This window comes from Trichophyton rubrum, assembly GCF_000151425.1.
Source record: "Trichophyton rubrum CBS 118892 genomic scaffold supercont2.5, whole genome shotgun sequence".
Lineage (NCBI taxonomy): Eukaryota > Fungi > Ascomycota > Eurotiomycetes > Onygenales > Arthrodermataceae > Trichophyton > Trichophyton rubrum.
Window position 1 is genome coordinate 589,934 of NW_003456424.1, and position 20,721 is coordinate 610,654.

Genomic DNA, 20,721 nt, shown 5'->3' on the forward strand with positions numbered 1-20,721 from the left:
GCACTTGATCCTGTCATCTGCATGTACGCAACGGTAGTCGACGGTAGGGTCGAGACGGGAAACCTTCCCTGTACTGGTGTGCAGTTGTTCCTGCTTATATATATGATCAGCTGGGTCAAATATATTTAGTTTTCCCCTGTCAGGTACACCCTTTCTGAACCAGCAACCACGCACACGTTCTGCCCGTCTCAGCAGGCAACAGTCAAATGTTGGAGTTTATGGCGGTCCGCTTCCCCTTCCTATTGGGTGAAGAGCACGGCCAAACAGTTCTCGACTGGACGCCTATGTGGCTGTGTCTACGCGGGATGATACTTCACAAGCCATTCTGCGTCGAAGCTATAGCTCCATTCTTGACTCACAAGCTTCGTATGCCACCTACACACCCATCCACAGGGCAAAGAAATGTATCACAAGCTGTGAAGCTCTGGAAAACATCACCTTCGACCCACTAAGTCCGGGCGCCGGCTAGGTCGGAATAAGGTTAAGGGAGCCTCCCTTTGTATCCTTGACCTTGTTCAGATTCCGTCATCTCTTTGATAGAGGCGCTTTTTAAGCATCTACCCTACCCGTTATCTTTGATGAGAAAAGTTACGCCGCCCTGCCCGCCCGCTGCGGAAATCTATAAGAGTCATCCATCCTGCTACTTCGATAGAAGAGAAAAGAAGGGCAAAGAGGAATCCAGCCTATCTAAGAGAGGATTTGCTGCCAATAGTAGTGTGATATCACTGCCTCTTTCTTTTGTTTGCTGTCCTGAGAGACAAGAGTAAAACGAGGCAGCCTGCTATATGGATCAGCCCCATGCACACTCGCCATCTTGGTGGTCACTCCACGACGCAGCCTTCTGTTCTCTTGCTTGTTTCTTATTCCCCTAGAGGCCCTCATAGAGCTCAATATCTGCCTTTGTCGACCAGTTCCTTCCGCTGAGGACGCCGAGAAGACTGCACAGTGCCTGGTTCAAAAGGGCTGCTGAACCCCTCCGTCCTCCTTTCATACAACAACAACATCATCATCATCACAACAAACATCTCTCTGTCTGGCTCTTCTGCTTCCATCACTCTCATCACCATCATCCACACCTGATAATCGTTCAAAAAGCCTTTGAAAAGGAGAAAACAGGTAAGCTAGGATCTCAAAGTACATGTTACTTGCGAAGTATACACGGTTCTGACGAGGATTCGGGACCTGCAGCACTTTTTCCACCTTACCAAGTACACCAGGTAGAACCTCCAAGATGTACTTCAACGTGAGTACCTTCTCTATCGTTCTCTCTGGCTCCCTGCAGCTGAAACCTGTTCTGGTCCACTGACGTCCTTGCAGGTTACCATGAAGCCTGGTGCTCCCGATGAAGCCCTCGCCAAGTAAGTATACCTTTTCATTCATACGTGTGGGACCGTCCTCTCCTTTCTTCAAGGCGTTCGAGGGCGACACGAGTACCCGAAAGAATGCGAATGATAGACATGCATATCTTCCTTCTTTATTTGAGCTGTTTTGCTAATTCCGGAATCTCCAGGGCAAAGGAGTCGGCCAAGAAGACTGGCGGCACCATCCGTCACGAGTACAAGCTGATTAGAGGATTCACGTAAGAGAGATCCTTATTTCCCCCTGCTCCTTGTCACCAGTGGTGAAATATACGGTCGAACTGACGAGATGCTTCGTTGAAACGCCTAGTGTGGAGTACCCTAATGACCACAACCTTGATGATGTCCTCAAGTCCAACGACCATATCCACGTTGAGCAGGATGGCCCTGGGCCAGCTAAGAAGGTCACTACTACTTCAGCCATCTGAAGGACGACCGAAAATAAACAGATGACAGGACTACCACATTCGCTCTTCTTATTTTCTTATCTACCCCCTCTGTCGTATTCCATCCGCTCAGATCGTTTTCTCTGTCTTCCCTTGGTAAACTGATCGAATGGGACAAAAAAGGCGTTATGGTTGCGGACTTACCTTTCTTTTTTTTTTCTTTCTTCTAATCCCCCCTTTTACTTCTTTCACCCAGATGTTTTTATTAACAAACTTGATTTCCACTGAGAGGGGGAATACGTGATGTTTCACTGTGGTAGCTTCGAGCAAATGCAATCAACCAGTTTTAAGAAAAAAAAAAAATTCTCCTCAGAAATAAGTATCTCTTCTTCCTCGTACCTGCACTCTATCAACTCTATACTATGCTGTTCCTGAATCACCGTAAGACAAGGCTCGAAGCCTATGTCGTAAATCGTAAACCTCTTGTATATCGTCTCTATAAATACGGCCCCTACCCTGATGGACTAAAAAGAAGACACGTCTCAGCACTGAACGACAAGTGTAGAGATGAGCTACCAGCAAGCTCGGCTGATTCTTTCCCATGTCTGTTTCCCCACACTTGACAGGCTCGTACATGATCCTTGAAAAGGTATTGAAGAATCCTTGCTGCAGCCTATGACGCTTTGAAGCCAGCCGTTCCCCCCCATCACGGACGGCTTGAAAGATGATACGCAGCGTGCCTACGGAATGGAAGGACAGGCTTTCCGTTTCCCTACCCGCATGCCTCTTTTGCTGCCATGCATCTCCGGATGTTGGGCTTAGAATCTCTGACCAACAATGACGTCGACGGATATTTACGTCCTTCCCCGTCACCCGTTAAGTCCGGAGAAGTAGCAGAGGGATGAGAATAGTCTCACACAGACCACCCAGACAAGGACAAGGACGAGGACTAGTTGACTGATGTATCTGGTACATAGTTATCGCTTTCTATCGAGGTCTGCTTGAGCTGCTGTTGTAACGATATGGCTATCATCTCGGTTGGCCTTCCGAACCCCCTTGAGGCCACAAAGTGGCAGATCTGGGATCTGTAGAACATCACTCGTCAATAATAATCGACATATCCGTCAAATATAACTAACGAACGAATGCTACTGTGATGGAAGAGGGCATCATCCGCCTGCTCTGCGTGGGGGTCCCACAGCTCCGGGAAGTGTTGGTTCTTCGTGTCAGACGCTGCACCTGCCGGCAAACAAGGTGACAAGCCAGCCAGGGAGGTTAAGACATCCTTTATATCGTCAGGTCAAGTCGAAAGAGTCCTTTCTTTCTTCTCCTGCTGCCGTCCCCCTATCAAACACTGTAAGACAAACCGAGACGTGGAACTCGGTCGAAGGGTTGGTCTGTTTGGCCGAACAAAAAGAAAAGAGACCCGCGGCCCCCGGCCCACGGAGGCGGTCGATAGAGGGAGAGGGAGGGCATCTTCATCTTGCTGCCAAATAATAATATTAATAGTTAGTTATCAAAAACATCCTGGCCAACCGGATCGCAAACGAGCAGACGAAGGCCTTGACGCTGCTAGCCAGTCGCAGACTCCTCCACGCCTACCGCAGCCCTCAGCCGTCGTCATAAGCTGATGCTGGTTGGCGCACCGCGGGCATCACACGATAACTAGTGCCGGCTCCATCAAGCATCCATCACTAATAGGAAGAAGAAGAGACGCTCAGGGGGAGTTGTTGTTCTTGTTGGGAGGAGGCTTGCTTTTTCTTCCTGTGTGCCGCTTAAGTACGGGGCAGCGGCCAGCAACATCGTCATTCAGTGATTTTATATTGATATTGACCACCACGCCCGCTTGCGCAGGACAGGACATCGGCCGGCGAGAGGAATTCACCATTGGAGCCCCCCTGCCCACAGCATGGAATAGCAATCGACACTCCTTCCCAGTTGACCATGGCACTCCTGCGAGCAAACCCTCTGCGCATCATGGCAGGGAGCCGGCTGATGGCTGGTGGCACTTCGCTGCGCTCCCTCTCCTCCATCACGACGAGTAGCTGGTCCTACCCGCCCTCTGCATCGGATGTATCTAATGACGAGATCACTCGCCTCTCTACGAGTCCCCGTCGGCCCTTGACGCTGGCAGATCTGCTCCGGTAAGTGGCGGAAGAAAGGAAAATAGTACAGTGAAAGGAGAGGCAGAGAGCGCTGACACGGTGGATTTAGACATGGCCGGCCGCCGCTCACGAGAGATGCCCTTCTTGCATCGGCAAACTTCACCCTCTCTCTCCTCCCTGCCAGGCTGGCCTGCCGCATCCAGGCTCTGCGGAACCTGCCCTTCATCGTTGTCTCGAACCCCCATATCTCCCAGATCTACAACAACTACCTTCACTCGTTCACTACCTTGCTACCGTTTCAGAAGCGCCGGATCTCAACCGCAGAGGAAGAGAAACAGTTCACCGAGATCATGGCGGATCTGGTGCAGACACACGACAATACAATTCCAGTGCTAGCCCGTGGGTTTCTAGAGTGTCGTAAATACATCAGTCCTGCCGAAGTGACTGCATTTTTAGATGAACATCTCAGGGCACGCATCGGCACTCGTCTGATTGCCCAGCAACACCTGGCACTGCACCATGCCTCCCTCTCGGAAAATGGTGAACTCTTGACCTCGCGGGACAAGAATGTGCCGTCTAACTATATCGGTGTAATCGATACGGCTCTTAAACCTGCCCGTTTGATAAAAGTGTGCGAGGAGTTCGTGGCCGAAATATGCGAGCTCAAGTATGGCGTCCGCCCTAGAGTAGTTATCGACGGAGAGCCCGAAGCAACATTCGCCCATATCCCCGTCCACGTCGAGTACATACTCACCGAACTGTTAAAGAACGCCTTCCGAGCAACAGTTGAGGCCGGAAACGAGCGTGAGCCTATTGAAGTAACCATCGCCTCGGCACCCAACATGCCGTCAACCAACAGTATTGAGCAGGCTGTACCTGAACTCGAGAAAAGCCCAAACTCCCTTGGTACAAGCTCCCAGAATGACTTCCAGATGAGTCTGGGCGTGCACAAAGGACGACCCTTAGGGCCAGGTCCGATGTTCGAACCTCTCAAGTCATCTGCACAGAGCATCACAATTCGCATTCGGGACCGAGGAGGTGGCATCCCTCCTGAGATTCTTTCTGATATCTGGTCCTATAGCTACAGCACCTTCAACTCGGATGAACTTCCAGTTAGTGACAATGGGAACGTTGATGCCTTGAATGCGATTTCCGGCAGCGGTGGCCATAATGCCAGCACCATCGCGGGCCTTGGCTACGGACTTCCCCTTGGACGCGCATACGCCGAGTACTTTGGCGGAGGTATCGACATCCAGAGTCTTTGGGGCTGGGGCACTGACGTGTACCTCACCCTGCAAGGCGTTGGAAAAGTGCAGGGTTAAGCTACTCAAAGTCCCATCTGAGTAGAAACCTCCTATCAGTTTTCCTGTGCACATACAGACATCACCACGCCTTTTGCATTCCCGACTGTCCCATTCATCCGCTACACAAGAAGGGCTGGTATATTGTCAGCCTGGCTCCGCTTCTCGTTCTGGAAGCCGCTGTTTCGTAAGATTGTCTCTTACATATTTACGAACATCACGGAATTGCAAGATTATGATGTTCACCACTCTTGACATAACGGAAATAGTCGGTTTCTATGAATCAAGCGTCTCGACATACTCGAAGACCATTCTGTTCAATCAGACGATATACACGAATTGTCTCCTGGACAAAGGGCTACATGAAAAATTTGGAGATTTTTTGACCGCCTAACCCAACCGATTGCCAATTGCTGTCTACTCTAAACCAGAACATCACCCCGAGACAGCTCCAACTTCCTTTTTTGAGGCCCTTGAAATTGTTCAGTCTGACGCTGTGCAAGGCGACATAGATGTTGCTTCGCAGAAATGTTCCCACACACTCAAGAAGGCCTCGAAGTTGTCATTGTTTAAAGGCATGATTATGGATGTTTTCAAAGGCGTAGCGACATAGCCTAAAGGCGTGGGCGGATTATTCTTTTTCTTCCTCTCTTCTGGCCATTAAATGTACGTTTTTTCTATGTGGGATGCTGATCTAGTGATCCGCTGTATGATGGCTGAGACGGCTAAGATTAGAGAGGAGTTGGCGGCACTTATCAGCGTAGCGTTTTGCCTTGTTTTTACCCCTTTCTACATCTATAACCATCAATATATTATAACTGCAGTTTCCTTTCTCTCCTATTGACGATGCGGTGGTATATTAAATCTCCTATCTATCGTTATTTGAGTAACTTACCCAGTAAGTCATATATACAATGCATGCTATCCCCGACTCTGGGGTCATAAAACCTCGTTATGCAATTTTTCTTGAAGTAATAAAGGAAAATACGAGGTGAATTTCCTTGCTCAACGGGTATAAGGAGCAGGAACACTTTGTCCATACCCATTGTCACGCGCTTCTTGGAAAACCTTCATCTCTTCTTCGGCTGATCCAGGCTCACCCCTGCCTGCTGCAACTCCGTCTGGCTGTAGGGTAACTCCAACGGCAAGACAGGTGATAACAACGACCATCTCTTCCAGCAGAGCCATGACCAAGTAGATGGTAACGTTGCCGGAAACAATGCTGAACCTGGGACTATGGCTGAAAGCGCTGATCAAGCTGTATATCAAGCGGATAAGGACGAATGGGAGAGAGATTGCAACTGCAAGCAGGAGTCTCTTTTCCCCCGCGGGAAGGTTATGCTTGTTGCTATTGATAATAAAGACTAAACCGACGGTGCAAACCCATACTCCGAGAGTAATGCAGATGGATGCTTTGCTCTTTCCGTTTGGCTTGTACATGACACCGTTATCCTGGCTGGTGGTACCGACGATGCTGAGAATAAGGCCGACTAACACCAGGAGCCCGATCACGCGGAATAAAATGGGGGGAGCTCCCTTCCGGCCTCTATTTATTATAGAGTTGTTTCTATTGGATATTATATTAGCAAGGCTTTGAAGTAAGCTGGGCGCTGTTCTCTCTCTCCGATGGGGGCTCATACGCTCTTTGCAGGAGGCCGATGCAGGCTAAGATTAACGGGGATATTCCAACAGATTTACACACCGCTGCAGCCGTAAAAAGACCTTCGGTGGGATTTGCTATGGTTGCCAACTCCAAGCATGAGCCGACAACGCGGACCAAGGAGAGCACGACGAGGAAGAACCATCCCGCTGACTTTGCAAAGCCATGTCGTAGTGCAACATAAACTGCGACGAAGAAGCAAGGGAGATAGACGATCAGACTGAAGATTGCAATTCCATGCCTATAATCGACAGCCATGGTGGGGTCTGTTCTGGGGAGTCCGCACAATAGATGGATAGGAAAAATCGCAGTATCTGGAGAGAACAGAAGAAGGTATTGACTTGTGATTGACTGATGCTGATTTGTATTGATTTGTATACCACGGTTGGAGGAGAGACCGACGGCTTATAAAATCACGATCTCGCCGGGTATCACTGATGTTCATCGGAGATCCTAGAAATCCACATCGAGTGATTTGAAGTCTGGCACGGCCACAATTGTACTTTTCTTTCTTCTTTCGGGTATCGGCTGCGAGTCTTCAGCTGTAGTGGGCATTTCGAGTGGCAGTGACGACATGGAGGGAAGACAAGCCACAGCCATGAGGGAGAGCGCATGGCTGCAGGACTCGCTCGCCTAGGCACAGTGTCACAATGCATGGTAGGCAACTAGTTATCCAATTGACTCGCTACCATTAGCCCGCAGACTGCAAGGCTGCACTGCTGCAAATCCCGCGAATTTTTCCATGCGAGGAAGTTGAAAATCGAAGCTGAGGCCTCTTCTCGTGAGGCTTGCCCAAAGCAGTTAACTAGCGGCATATCGAATCCTTCTCGCTGCAGGAATATTTTGATATTCATGAAAGCAAGAAGCCATGGACTGCGAGATGGAGACCTGACGGCATGTAACGCGCGTTCTTGGGCTATGGAAGATCCGTCGGAGACGATGTTCAGGCGGAGATGAACAAAGTTTCTCGGTTCGAAATGTTTTTGAAGGAGCGAACTTGGCTCAGCCTTGGAGTGCTTATCACCATCAAGCTTCAAGCGAGGCTGAGTAGAAAAGGGGGTCGCCCTCTTGATATCCATGAAGAGGCTGATTCGAGATGATTACCTCCGTATCAGGCAGGTTAATGGACTCCGAGAAGTGGGTTGACTCGCTGGCCGGGCGCCTTGAAGCTAGGGTTTCTTCGCTCGACTGAGCTGGAATCAGGCACAAATCAACACATCTACTCGGAACAGCGTCAGAAGATACCCTTACGACTAGATATTGGATACCCTCCTGCAAACATACCGAAAATGGGAAGTTATAAACATGAAGAAGTTTATCCCTCCTATGACGTATGAGGGACATTGGCTTTACTTGAAGCCCTACAGCTAAAGTCGCCTCCATAGATATGGTCCTCGAGAAGAGACAATAGAACTGTTACACTATTACCTCTCGTATCTTTGGGCATAAATATCTTCAAATACTGCAGAATGCGTCGTATCGTTGTTGACGCAGAAGACCCGGGGGAGCCTACTCGAGACCATCCCTCCAAGCATCCCTCAAAGCTCCGCGAAGCAAATGAGACGAAAGTTCATCCAAAGAGCTCTGGAGGAGAAGATGGAAACATCTTCTTTGTAGGGACAGCAACGACGTTCATGTACGGGGCCCCTTAAGTCCTCTAGCGGCATGGCCGAGCTAATAACCGTCTACAAGAGAATGGGCAAATATAAGGATCATGACCGACGTATTGCCAACCAGCGAACCACCCATTTATATCGTATACTAATTGGTCCCATAGCCAAACTTCTTACACGCCGGAGATCATGTTCATCTTGGCCCAGGGGCGAGTTACCCTATAACCCTCTTATGAAAGGTGTTTCTGACTTGTCGACACCAGGTTACGGGAACGCGAGTCACGAATCCTGCGATCGATCTCCACGATATACCACCTGTTCACTTGATTCTTCTTTCACACTATCATGCGTATGGTGTCACTCTCAAGCCTACGATGCTTTTTTTTTTTGGGGTTGTCTATGCTGATATATCACTTTGAACAAGGGACCATTTTGACCAAAAAGTGGAAGGTTCTCTTACCCGTGATATACCCATTATAACAACGCCTCATGCTAAGGGCTGCCTCGAGTCGAAGGGGGATGACTCTTTTACCAAAGTAGAGGCCCTGGATACCTACCAGAGCATGTTGGTCGAAATAAAATCAAACGGGGCAACCAGCAAAAAAGAGCCAGCAATCAAGGTGACTGCTATGCCTGGGGAGCATGTCCCACCTGGTCCATTGTCCACTGCAAATGATATTTTAAAGGCGGTATGACCTCCATTGCTGGCTAGTGTCTACCAGCAGGAGTCTAAATATACTCTCTTAGGTTCCGCCAACAAATGGATGCATGGTCGAACTAGGCCACACAACTCAATACCACCATGTGGAGGGAGACTTTGAAACGAATTACAGGTATAGTAGCTCTCGAAGGGTCGATAAATAATGTAGCTAATACAGCCAATGATAGAATCTACATCTCTGGAGACACCTTGATGTGTGATGAGTTAAAGGAGATCCCGAAAATCTACGCTGACCAAAAGATAGACTTGATGCTCATCCACCTTGGAGGCACAACCATCCCATCTCCTCATATACCCTTATTAATGGTAACAATGGATGCAAAGCAAGGAATAGAGCTACTGAAACTGGTCTGTCCAGATATGACTATTCCCATTCATTACGAGTGAGTCACCCTAGGAGAGCCTGTAATCTACAAATATTTGCTTATCATTTATTAGTGATTATGATGTCTTTCTATCACCTCTATCGGACTTCAAGAAAGCGGTGGAGGAGGCCGGCTTAAGCAGCAAAGTGGTATATCTGGACCGCAAGGATCAGTACAAATTCAAAACCACATGGACCGATAGTAGTTAAGTTGAGGCGAACCTACGAAGTGTGTTGGTAAATTGAAATACAAACTTATCACTTATCAAAGCGGCGAGGAGCAAATAGTTAAGTAGTTAAAATGAAACTTGAAAACATTATGCTTTCAATAGACCAGACATAATTTACAACCAAACGATATTATACATGGTATCGATACATTCTAAGCCGGGCAAAAAGCGTGCCCCTAATATTTGGCAAAGCAAAGACTGCTATTTGTTCCCCCAAATCCAAAACTATTGGTGAGTGCAACTTCGACATTCCTTTGCAGCGCATTGTTGGGAACATAATTGCAGTCAAATTCATTGGTTACATTATCCAGGTTGATAGTAGGCGGAAGAACATTCTAGATACTGGATGTTAGGCATATGAGCAAGAATCGAGAAGCAGGAATATCGTACCTGATCAATAGCTAGAATCGAGAAAGCAGCCTCTATTGCCCCAGCACCACCCAACATATGCCCTATAGCGCCTTTTGTGCTGCTTACGTTGATTTCTGAAGCTTTGGCTTTACCTTCAGATCCAAGAAACAATGACTTGATTGCTAGATTCTCGGCTGCATCCCCAATGGGAGTCGACGTGCCATGAGCGTTGATGTAGTCGATTTTACTCGGAGGCACTCCAGCATTTTTAAGTGCACGCTTCATCGCAGAGAAAGCACCTCTACCTGTCTCATGCGGCGCTGTGATATGGTATGCGTCAGCCGAGCATCCGTATCCTTTAAGCTCGGCATAGATATGGGCATTTCGAGATATTGCATGTTCGAGTTCCTGCAAGGCATGGTGTAAGTATCGTGGATAAGCAGGGAAGCGTTCATAGTAGTTGGTACCTCTAAAACAACAACCGCGGCACCTTCTGCAACGACAAAGCCCTGCCTATCTCTGTCAAATGGTCGGGATGCCCTGTCTGGATTGTCATTGAAGCCAGTAGCAAGACTCCGACATCGTGCGAAGCTTCCGATAGCTAGTGGGTGTATACATGATTCGGCTCCTCCAGCAACCATGACATCAGCGTCACCATGCGCAATGAAACGGGAAGCATCACCAATAGAATGCGCTCCTGTCGTACATGCTGTTGATACCGAGTGATTGGGGCCCTAGTAATGTTAGAGAAGATGCATGAATTGCGCAGAAAACAAGATAAGTATGAGGCTGGAAACGTGCAAAATGCATACCATGAAACCATATTTCATCGATATATGCCCAGCGCCTAAATTAATAAGGAGCTTAGGAACGAAAAGCGGTGACACTTTTCGATATCCCTAATCACGGCTGTAAGTAAGAGAGATGTTATGTTTGCGTGAGGTAGAGCGTATCACTCACGCCAGTATTATATGCTATAGAAGTATTAAATGCTTCATCAAAATTCCCAATACCAGAGCCCAAGCACACTCCCTATTAATTTATTATCAGGTTAGAGATATGTTAGCTCAATATTTGTAGCTTTGGTATCTACTAACCGTCATATCTTTGGACTCTTCCGTGGTAGGCATCCAGTTTGCATCTTCGAGTGCTTCTTGAGTAGCAGCCAGGGCGTATTGGGAATACAGAGCCATTTTTCGTTGCTCCTACCATGTCTATTAGAAAGGATATTTGGGTATTTGCATATTTAGAACATAGCCTTACATCTCGGGTCAGCCATTCAGAGGCATCCCATCCTCCTTGGGCCTTAGACCCCTTAGGAACAACACCCGCAACCTGGCATGGCTGCTCAGCAAATCTTGAATCTCTGTCCTTTATAGATATGATTCCACAGTGACCGTCTAGCAGCCTTTTCCATGTATGTCTTATTCCTAAAAGGCATTTTTAGTTACTGTGAATTAACAAATGCATGATAGGGATGCAACCTACCTACTCCAAGGGGAGTTACAGCACCCAGTCCAGTAACAACAACACGGCGCATTCCACCCCTTGTATAGTGTCCGCAAAAATAGATGGCTCCCTTCAAGTGCAACAAGCAACAATGGTAGTATATCCCAGTCTCGACATATCTTTACTCTATTTTAACATGCTATTTGTCGATACATGAAACTTGAAGTTTGTATTGGAACCCCGGCCGGACCCCGAGCTTGATATCGGAATATTAATTCTCCAGATTTAAGGCGCAAGCGAAGTCCAGGCAGCTGGCAAATAAACACGTAACGAGTAATCAATATTGGTGGTAGAATGTATAGATCGGAAGAAAGAGTGCTAGGCATAGGATTTTGAACTTCTGCTCCGTGTCGTTTTGTCGGTACTAGCAGTCGGCTTTCTCGCGGTAACGAAGATTTTAGACCAGCAGTCACAGCTACCCGATACCAAGTCATTAGTAGCCAGACACTATGGAGAATAAACCCACTTAATGTTATGGTTATAAGAGCCGGAGCTACTAGTTTATATCAGGTGATGATTCATATTCGAAGCAGTTACAGAGTAGAATTTATATATCCCGTTCAGCTCCCACCGACTTTTCTGTCTGCTTTCAACCCCATGCTATACAAAAAAAGGGGATAGGCATGATGGTGTACTTGAAATACAAGACGCTTGCTCTGGTTGGAGTCATCCTCGGTGCTCAAGTGGTGGACTGTCATAGTCGCCTTGACGAGGGACAGATACCGCTGAGCCAGGAGGAACTTGAGCATAAATGGGCGCCGGAGTTGGTGAGTACATGATTCTTCTGCTGCCTGTAGGATCACTTGTATTCTATATATATCCCTATGATAACAATGGAAGCAGTCTGCATTTGCGACCATGGGCAGCTTTGGTGGTCTGAAGCATGTTCCATGCCTGACGAAGCCAAATGAGCTTTACGACATTGCTATCATTGGAGCGCCGTTCGACACAGCGACTTCATACCGGCCCGGCGCACGGTTTGGGCCTCGAGCAATCCGTGAGGCCAGCGGCCGCCAGGTCACAGCCCGTTCATACAATGTCCGGGCTGGTATCAACCCTTACCTGGACTGGGCCAAAGTCATAGACTGCGGAAACATCCCCATCACCCAGATGGACAACAGGATAGCAGAAAAGCAGATGTTTGAAGCCTTCCTAGAACTCGGCATGAGGAAGACTGCCTACCAGCTGCAAAAGAAGGGCGACAAGTCCAAGAGACAAGCGAGGATATCAGACGGAAAGCCCAAGCTCGTAACTCTTGGAGGAGACCACAGCATCATCCTGCCGGCCCTGCGAGCGCTGAACCAGATCTATAAAAAGCCGATCACCGTCATCCACTTTGATGCACACCAAGACACGTGGGAATCCTCCCGTTACGACGGGTACTGGAAGCCAGACGTTGACGGTCTCAACCACGGAACCTGGCTGTTCCATGCGGGCCAGGAAGGACTGATTTCAAACACCACGTCTGCGCACGCGGGGCTGCGATCCTATCTCGGCGGATCTGATGATAGAGATTACCGTACCGGGGTAGAGAAAGGGTTCATGCGCATCCACGCGGATGATGTGGATGACATTGGCACTCAGGGGGTGGTCGATGCGATTGTCTCGCGAGTCGGTCTCGACCCGGACCAGCCTGTCTATATCAGTTTGGATATCGATGTTCTTGACCCCAGCATTGCACCTGGAACAGGCACGCCGGAGTCAGGTGGCTGGACGTCCAGGGAGCTTGCTAGGATTCTCCGTGGGCTGGAGAAGCTGAATGTGGTTGGAGCCGATGTGGTGGAGGTCTCGCCCAGCTATGATCATCGTGCGGGAGGGACTGCTCTTGCGGCTGCGCATGTAGTCAACGAGATCATTGCAAGCATGGTGAAACTCGGAGTTGAAGATCCAGACACAGTCGGGGGCTGGTTTGGTAGGAAGAGCAACAAGTCCGTCAAGGAGGGTGTGATGGAGTCATATCAAGAGGGTGCAACGGGCTCAGAAGCGGGAAAAGACGAGCTTTGATGGATCATTAAATATGTTATTTGTCTAATAATGTGAGTCGTACTTTATAGAACGGGACAGGTTCGACTTTACACGGCGATCCGTCACACCTTTTGTAAATAGTCAGTTTCACTTGCCTTGAGCTTGAAGCTGGTGATGTATGGGCAACCTGACCTTTCACATTACAGTAATATTTATATGTATATACTAGTTCTTTCTTTCTTTCTTTCTTTCTTTCTTTTTTTTTTTCGAACACTTTTTCATTCAAGGCATCTGCGCATCATAAAATCTAAACTTCATAAAAAGTAGACGGGAAATCGACAGGGCAGGCAGACAGAGAGGAAGAGCGAGGGGAAAAAAACACAAGGGAATCGGGGAGGGAAGAGAAAAAACACTTGTTGTATTGGCCCAGCGAGTTTCTGTCATCTTGGATTAATAAAAAGGGGGAATAGTAAAACAGATCAAGACCAGAAGGGGGAGGGCAGGCATGTCACCTTTCTCGGTCGTGAAGGTTCCCTCCCAAACCAGCATAGCATGCATCTCGAATTTCGAGGGGATAGGTAAAAAGCAGGGGACAGACAAGCCGCATGCGAAGAAGAAAAAAAGGAAGGGAAAATAGAGCCAGGGTTATTGCAAATCAAGTAACAAAGATACGCAGACGGGTGATAATAGGTAAGGAATAAAGGGGGGAAACAAAGCAAAAAAACGAACAAAAAGAGTAGAATTAAAAAAGCACAGTCATAAAAACGGATTCATCCGATTCAAATTGTCCTTAGCACGCCGCCCATAACCCCCATTATGTGATTTGTGATGTAACTCTGGGTGTGAGGATGTTTAAAGAAAGAGAGATGGAAAAGGAGCCTTGGAGAAGAAGGGAGGGAGAAGATGGGGGAGGGGGGAGGGAGGAGGGAAAGCATCGTGAGATACCAGTTTAGGAGCATCTAAATAGCGAATTGTGCGGATAAATACGCAAGAGCCCGATCAACACCCATTGTCCGCGAGATTGTAACCGATGTATCAAAATCAGATGGCACTGTAACCTTCTCCCTGTGCTGGCTGGGTGACTCTACAAGAGTAGACAGCGGCTCGATTTCTTTGGAGGACTGGGCTCTAAGGCAGCAACGATGGCCTGGATTGATCGAGTTAGCAATGTTGGTAAATACAGACTATGGATCAGGAGGAAAGGTATCAAAAAGCGAATTAGACTGACCTCGTCAAAGACGTCCTTGAGCTTGTACTGGGTCAGGGCAGAGCACTCGACGTATTTGACTGCTCCGAGCTCCTTGGCCATGCGGTCGCCGTCCTCTTTGCGAACTGGCTGCATTCGCTGCTTGCTTAGCTTATCCCGGATGGTCTGGTCATCTCTTAAATCCGTCTGGGTGCCGACGATGAGACAAGGGACGCCTGGACAGTGGTGGCGGACCTCGGGGAACCATTTCTCGCGTACGTTCTCAAAGGAAGCTGGCGAGGTGACCGAGAAGCAGACGAGGAAGACATCGGTTTGCGGGTAGGAGAGTGGGCGTAGGCGGTCATAATCCTCCTGACCGGCGGTATCAAAGAGGCCCAGCGTGTATGGCTCATCTCCAATCCTAGCAGCATGAGTTAGCCAGCGTGCAGTGAAATGACAGCCAGAGCAGAGGTAACAGCAGCAGCAGCAACAACAATAACAAAACGCGTGAGTTTTGTATGTATAAAGCAGGAGAGAGCAAAAGGAAGGCAATGCGACTTACATTACTGTCACAGCATAGTTATCAAAGACAGTTGGGACATATTCAGAGGGGAACTTGTTGGTAGTGTATGAGATCAACAGGCAGGTCTTTCCAACGGCACCGTCACCAACGACCACACACCTATAAGAGAGAAGCAGGAGGCGTCAGTCTCTGATCTTGTTCATCTTATGCTCGTGCTTGTGCCTTGGGATATGTTTATATCTTTTTTTTTTTTTAAGCATGCTTAATGCTTATTTCTCCACGCGAGAAATGATGCTTATCTCAACGTCAACCAAAAAGCTGAGGGGAGGCTGCGAGGACTTACTTGATAGTAGCAACAACCATGTTGAGCTACAACTCTGGTCTCTCTTTGCTTTTTAAATCTGGAGTCGAGAGGGAGGAAGAGAGAGAGGACGAAGCTGGAGAAGACCCTGAGGACGTCGAGGCAACTTGCGGTGTGCGAGGGATGGTTGTGTTGGTGGGAGAAAGGGAGGAGGAGAGGAGAGGAGAGGAGAGGAGAGGAGAAAAGGCGGACGAAGCGAGGGAGGTTGAGGTCGCCGAGCAGGAAGTGAATTGGGCACACGGCGTCCAAGGCCTGGTTTCAACGCGAGGCAGCGTCTGGAGAGTGACCAAGGAGCGAGGCCGGATGACTCTGGACGGTCAGTGGCGGGACAAGAGGTGACTTGAGGGAGGAGACTGAGAGTGAGAGTGAGAGTGAAGAGGCGAGCTGCGAGCTTGGGCGACGACGAAGGAGACAGCGAGAAAGAGAGACAGGCAGATCGTGTGTGAGAGCGAGTTGGCCGCGGGCGAGAGAGACAGCAGACAGCGAGCAAGCAAGCAGTTATTTAGTGAGGCGGGTTTGAGGTCTTGAGGTTAGTTTATGATGATGTTGCAAAAGGGTTCGGGGCTTTTTTTTTTTTTTTTTTTTTTTTTTCTTCCTGCTCTGTCGCTGCGACTTTTTGGCTGCTTAAGTTGACTAAAAACTGGAGCTGGGCCAGTCAACAACCCGCAGGCTCAGACGGACGGCCCCTCTCTCGCGATGGTCTCCAGGCGACGACGGCTGGCTCGACAGGGCCCCAAGGCGCTCTCTCTCCTGCTGGTCTCCTTTTGGGACGCGGTGGTGTTAAATTAAGTGACGGTGCGCCTTGAATGGGGCCACCGGGGGAGATGAAGCCGACGGTGAAGGACGGTGGTTATTAAGGTGAAGATGAAGCAACGAACCCACGACGGTGTCAGCTCTGATGCTTCTTGATGCCCGTTGCTCTGTCTGATAGCAGGCGGTGTTGTTGTGTTATTGCGCGACGGGGAGGAGGACAGCGACGAGACGGTGCGGACAGACGAAGAAGCGGCTTGCGACCTGACGTCCCGAAGGCGATGGCGATTGACAGCTCAGCACCGGTTGGACGTTGCGGCAACGACGAGGGCCTCAGACAGACAAGCGACAGAGAAGCGTCGTTAAGCTCAAGAGTGACAGGCTGCAGACCGAGCGCCACGAGAAAAAGCAAGCTCCGGGGATGTTGTTAGGTGTGTCTATCAAGGGCAGCAATAATAATCATAATCATAATAATAATAATAATAATAATAATAATAATAGGTAATAACTGTGCCCTTAATTGCATGACAGATCGGATTTTGAGGCTTTCGGGGTTGCTTGTTTCTCCAACGCTTTCATAGAGGCCCCGGGGGGATACAGCTGCACAGCTCTACAGCTCTACGGAAGATCGCAGACAGGTTTCTTACTGGACGCCCTGCTGGCCACTCTTACTGCAAAGGACAACACCTCGACAGGCACTCACTCACTGGTTAGGCATCCATCCAGCAGTGACAGCAGGAAGAGCACGGAATATCTCGGTCAACACATGCTGGCTCAGATGTGATGGGACCCGCGTTCCACAGCAAAGCAGACAAGACCCCCTTTTTTTGACACCGCTTCACTTCGTCTGGCTTCCCTGCCCTCGTCGTTTCTTGCTTCCATCTCGTCCTACGGCATGGGAGCAAAGTAGACTTCAGGGATGGAATAGCTATCAGGCCATCGCTCAGCTGAGAGACATCCAAACCACCGACGTGTCTCTACCCCGTGTTTCCTCTCCTGCTCAGAGTGTGGCCCCCCCCTTTGGACGTCAACTTACTCCCTGAGTATCGAGCCCGCGGGCTGGAACATGTTTCTCTTACTGGAGAAAAACCTGGGATGCGCCCGGGATGCCAGGAGTAAGCTGATACTTAACTACTTCGACAACCATGTCTGCGAATTTACCCATGGGGCTCGTGGCCTGACGGTTACTTAGATATTACAACGGTTAATTATCCCGGCCAGTTGGCTTCCCAGCCGTTCTCTCCTTTTGCTCTCTCTGCGCCGCAATGGCTGTGAAGCACCGTTTCCCCCTGCTCAACGGCGGCCGGGGGGAAAATCCTCTCTACTCTGGGCACACGCCGCAATATATGTACGAAAAGAGGTAGTAGCTGCTGCTGCTGACAACGAGCTTATATCTCGGCTTCGTAAGTACGCTCGTCGACCCCGGGGGAGGCGAGAGAGCATATTAAAAACACCGTACTCCATACAGACTAGACCGCCCATCCCTTACGCTGTGCTGTTTTCTTTAAATAAAGGGACAGATCGTGAAACTATTTCTCCGAGTCAACCATGTCAAATCCCGGGCAGTCTCCAAGCACACCAGAGACGACGGCCTTTGGCCTTTGTAGATGTATTTGATCGTCCCCCTTGTCGCTGGCCCAGCATCGCCCGGATTGGCCGCTCGCCTTGACTCCAAATCCCAAGAGCCCGGAGTCCATCCGGCCGCCCTGCAGACCCAACTCTCACCAGCTTCGAGATCCCCCGGCCAATGAGGCCGCGTTACCTGGCATTGCTCCATCATCTTCCCCAGCAGGAATTCGCCCAGCCGCGTCCGGTTTTTTTTTTTTTTTTTTTTTTTTTTTTTTTTTTTTTTTTTGGCTAAAAATTGTCACGCTCCTGATCCTGTGTGGCCGTCTTCCACTAAACATACAGACCCTCGTCTGGATCCCTCGTCTGGATCCCTCGTCTGGATCCCTCGTGTGTTCGTATAGTTGTCAGTATGTGTTGTTGTATGTTTGTGTGGGCTTCTCAAGGTGGGGGACGAAGGGCGGCTTGCGGGGTTGAACCACTATATCTACGACAGGCTGGCTTCCGGATCTACGATTGAAGCATGGAGGCGTCCGCAACAGCCTCTTCCTACACTCTATCCTAGCAGACAGAAAAAGTCATGACGTGCTCTGAATCGTCCAAGCAGGCTATGATGTCAGGCTGGCAGTTCCAGAACTCCGAGCAGCCGGTTCCCTCGCGCGAGGAGCTGGCCAGCAGCTTCACCATCAAGGCCCGGCCGTCCACCGACATCTGGGCCAAACCGCCCTCGACCCACCGTTTCAATGCCCCGGTTCTCTACAAGACGATGCCTCTCGCGTCCTTCCAGAGGGCTCGCGTGCGAGTCTCAGCCAAGTGGACGACTCTCTACGACCAAGGCGGCCTGATTCTTGCCCTCAACCGGCGTGGTGGCGGACATGATGACTCCGACAAAGACAGGAAGTGGATCAAGGCGGGCATCGAGTTCGTCGAGGGCATGCCGCGATGCAGTACAGTCGCAAGAGACCGATGGGCAGACTGGAGCCTGTCTCCTCTGCCGCCGGGTGGACAGAGTGCTGGCGACAGTGCCGGTGCCGATGATGAGGGTGACGGGGTTGGTGTGACGATCGAGATGGAGCGACGGGCAAGGGACCAGACGCTGTGGGTGTATGCAGTTGGCAAGGACGGCGCGAGGACGCCGATGAGGGAGGTGACCTGGCTGTTCGAGGACGAGGAGCAGCTCGAGTGCTGGGTCGGCGTGTACGTCTGCCGCCCGTCGTCAGCGGCCGAGCTGGGCGATCTCTACGTGTCTTTCTCCCAGCTCGACATCTAGCTCATCACACCATCTTGCTCTTGCTTTTTCGCTTGCTATTAGTACTAGTATAGCATCACATCTGCAATGTCTCTTCTCTCTCTCTTTCTCTGCGTTGTTGTTATATTTTTAATTCAAACGTTGGCCGCGGATCGGAACTAAACGGGCCTTTTTGCTATCAGATCCGACCAGAGCCGATGACTTCCTCTTCGGGCTTAGCCTTTACGTATCCGCCAAGACCGTATTCCGCAGCACGCTAAACCGTAACGAGTATAACGGTTGCAGTGTAACCAATCGCTCGCCGTTAAAAGCTGACATAAGCATGCATAGTCCTCCCCACCCTTGCGGCCTAATCTTATCATATCAGATCATCTTGTGTCTGCGCGGCGGGAGGCAAAGCCGTCGTTAGTTCGTCCGCAAAAACTCCAGATACTTCGCATGGGGGCTTTTTTTTCTTCCCTCCGAAAGGGCGCATCTCAGTCCGGCGAGCTTCTGTCTTCATGCCAGCGACACTCCTCTGCTGTGCATGCGCCGACTACCGCAAGCAGAAAAGACCTGTCCGTCGCTCTACGCTCGACCGACTCACGCCCGCCACGAGTCCTGTTGCTGAAAACGTGAAGGGCCGATCTGTCAAGCCAGCATCTGATTTGCGGAGACGCCTGCAAGCCTCATCTGACCAATTTTCTAGCCTCGTACCTGTCACTCCCTACGCTCGTGCAGCCTCAGCTTTCCTCGCACCCGGCCGGAGTCGTAGATAAATAATTTTTCTGTCGCCGGGTGCAGGAAATGAAACACACTTCCGCTCTCCGTCCCTGTTCGATCTCGTGCGCCGGACAACCTTCCTGAATCAGCTGCATGACTACGACTACGGGGTAGTTCGTTAGGACCTTGCTGGCCGCGGCCTAATATCTGACTCAAGTGCGCAGGTACTTATTGAGTTTGCATCCGGAGAAGCAAAGGGGGTGACTTCCCCCTTGACCCACGGGATACATAGATGGGTAGCTTTTATATATCCTTCGCACCCACACGACACCTCTCCTATTTCGAGCAAGTCGGCGAGCACGGTCGGATGTTTTCCAACGGACCTAGCGGTACTTCGTGATTACGGTTAACGACTTCTACCTCGTTCCTCTCCTTTTGTCTCCCTCTCTCCCACCTTCTCTCTCGTCATCTTGTCTCTCTCCGCATTCCATCGGTAGTGATGGGATTATATACCAGAACAGTGCCATCCTATGGTAGCTGCGAGCCAGACGATAGGATGGATGACACAGCGGAGGCAGACCGGCTGCTACAGGATACAGATGACGCCGAAGGGGTAGATGAACATCTGCATATCAGTCCTTACCCGTCGTCATTGAATAGTGAAGTACAGGATGGCGTCCGCAAGATAGAAGCTATCAGCAAGACATGGACACAGAGGTCTTTAGTAATTGCATATCTTGGGTAGGTGGCTTACTCCAGTTTAAAAATGTGACACAAGAATCATCCCCAGCTAACAGTGTATGCATATTATAGGATCATGC

The 20,721-nt window shown here is 49.7% G+C and overlaps 11 protein-coding genes across 15 annotated transcripts; 7 read left to right on the forward strand and 4 right to left on the reverse strand.

Moving 5' to 3' along the window:
- The first annotated feature begins 224 nt into the window (after positions 1–224).
- TERG_04939 (uncharacterized protein) lies at positions 225–2,005 on the forward strand. Of its 3 annotated transcripts, XM_003234298.2 has the most exons (5): positions 225–1,116; positions 1,189–1,243; positions 1,318–1,358; positions 1,511–1,579; positions 1,669–2,005. In XM_003234298.2, exons 2-5 carry the CDS (start codon positions 1,232–1,234, stop codon positions 1,784–1,786), a joined length of 240 nt encoding a protein of 79 aa, XP_003234346.1. In that variant the 5' UTR covers positions 225–1,116; positions 1,189–1,231; the 3' UTR covers positions 1,787–2,005. The 3 variants fall into 3 exon arrangements, with proteins under 3 accessions (XP_003234346.1, XP_047606450.1, XP_047604325.1); XM_047749890.1 differs by having other exon boundaries at positions 225–1,358; XM_047748345.1 differs by lacking the exons at positions 225–1,116; positions 1,189–1,243; positions 1,318–1,358 and having other exon boundaries at positions 1,408–1,579.
- Positions 2,006–3,688: 1,683 nt separating this feature from the next.
- Positions 3,689–5,171, forward strand: TERG_04941 (uncharacterized protein; the record flags this gene model as incomplete). Its single annotated transcript, XM_003234300.1, has 2 exons — positions 3,689–3,888; positions 3,959–5,171. The coding sequence occupies 2 exons, from the start codon at positions 3,689–3,691 to the stop codon at positions 5,169–5,171; spliced, it is 1,413 nt and encodes a 470-aa protein (XP_003234348.1).
- A 984-nt stretch (positions 5,172–6,155) lies between these two features.
- TERG_04942 (uncharacterized protein) lies at positions 6,156–7,068 on the reverse strand (the record flags this gene model as incomplete). The annotated part of the gene is made up of 2 exons (XM_003234301.1): positions 6,156–6,717; positions 6,791–7,068. The coding sequence occupies 2 exons, from the start codon at positions 7,066–7,068 to the stop codon at positions 6,156–6,158; spliced, it is 840 nt and encodes a 279-aa protein (XP_003234349.1).
- Positions 7,069–7,263: 195 nt separating this feature from the next.
- TERG_12214 (uncharacterized protein) lies at positions 7,264–7,889 on the reverse strand (the record flags this gene model as incomplete). The annotated part of the gene is made up of 2 exons (XM_047751206.1): positions 7,264–7,443; positions 7,500–7,889. 2 exons carry the CDS (start codon positions 7,887–7,889, stop codon positions 7,264–7,266), a joined length of 570 nt encoding a protein of 189 aa, XP_047606451.1.
- A 390-nt stretch (positions 7,890–8,279) lies between these two features.
- TERG_12215 (uncharacterized protein) lies at positions 8,280–8,462 on the forward strand (the record flags this gene model as incomplete). Its single annotated transcript, XM_047751207.1, has 1 exon — positions 8,280–8,462. The coding sequence occupies one exon, from the start codon at positions 8,280–8,282 to the stop codon at positions 8,460–8,462; it is 183 nt and encodes a 60-aa protein (XP_047606452.1).
- Positions 8,463–8,475: 13 nt separating this feature from the next.
- On the forward strand, positions 8,476–8,829 carry TERG_12216 (uncharacterized protein; the record flags this gene model as incomplete). The annotated part of the gene is made up of 1 exon (XM_047751208.1): positions 8,476–8,829. The coding sequence occupies one exon, from the start codon at positions 8,476–8,478 to the stop codon at positions 8,827–8,829; it is 354 nt and encodes a 117-aa protein (XP_047606453.1).
- Positions 8,830–9,225: 396 nt separating this feature from the next.
- Positions 9,226–9,718, forward strand: TERG_12217 (uncharacterized protein; the record flags this gene model as incomplete). The annotated part of the gene is made up of 2 exons (XM_047751209.1): positions 9,226–9,527; positions 9,583–9,718. The coding sequence occupies 2 exons, from the start codon at positions 9,226–9,228 to the stop codon at positions 9,716–9,718; spliced, it is 438 nt and encodes a 145-aa protein (XP_047606454.1).
- Positions 9,719–9,914: 196 nt separating this feature from the next.
- Positions 9,915–10,730, reverse strand: TERG_04944 (uncharacterized protein; the record flags this gene model as incomplete). 2 transcript variants are annotated; one of them, XM_003234303.2, is made up of 3 exons in its annotated part: positions 9,915–10,073; positions 10,129–10,497; positions 10,557–10,730. In XM_003234303.2, the coding sequence occupies 3 exons, from the start codon at positions 10,728–10,730 to the stop codon at positions 9,915–9,917; spliced, it is 702 nt and encodes a 233-aa protein (XP_003234351.2). The 2 variants fall into 2 exon arrangements, with proteins under 2 accessions (XP_003234351.2, XP_047606455.1); XM_047749891.1 differs by having other exon boundaries at positions 10,042–10,497.
- Positions 10,731–12,456: 1,726 nt separating this feature from the next.
- TERG_04945 (agmatinase) lies at positions 12,457–13,602 on the forward strand (the record flags this gene model as incomplete). The annotated part of the gene is made up of 1 exon (XM_003234304.2): positions 12,457–13,602. The coding sequence occupies one exon, from the start codon at positions 12,457–12,459 to the stop codon at positions 13,600–13,602; it is 1,146 nt and encodes a 381-aa protein (XP_003234352.2).
- Positions 13,603–13,841: 239 nt separating this feature from the next.
- TERG_04946 (uncharacterized protein) lies at positions 13,842–16,194 on the reverse strand. 2 transcript variants are annotated; one of them, XM_003234305.2, is made up of 4 exons: positions 15,616–16,194; positions 15,312–15,431; positions 14,792–15,170; positions 13,842–14,710 (listed from the first exon to the last, which is right to left on the reverse strand). In XM_003234305.2, the coding sequence occupies exons 1-4, from the start codon at positions 15,633–15,635 to the stop codon at positions 14,648–14,650; spliced, it is 582 nt and encodes a 193-aa protein (XP_003234353.1). In that variant the 5' UTR covers positions 15,636–16,194; the 3' UTR covers positions 13,842–14,647. The 2 variants fall into 2 exon arrangements, with proteins under 2 accessions (XP_003234353.1, XP_047604326.1); XM_047748346.1 differs by having other exon boundaries at positions 13,842–15,170.
- Positions 16,195–18,268: 2,074 nt separating this feature from the next.
- TERG_04948 (uncharacterized protein) lies at positions 18,269–19,559 on the forward strand. Its single transcript, XM_003234307.2, has one exon. The coding sequence runs from the start codon at positions 18,530–18,532 to the stop codon at positions 19,217–19,219; it is 690 nt and encodes a 229-aa protein (XP_003234355.1). The 5' UTR covers positions 18,269–18,529; the 3' UTR covers positions 19,220–19,559.
- Positions 19,560–20,721: the final 1,162 nt, after the last annotated feature.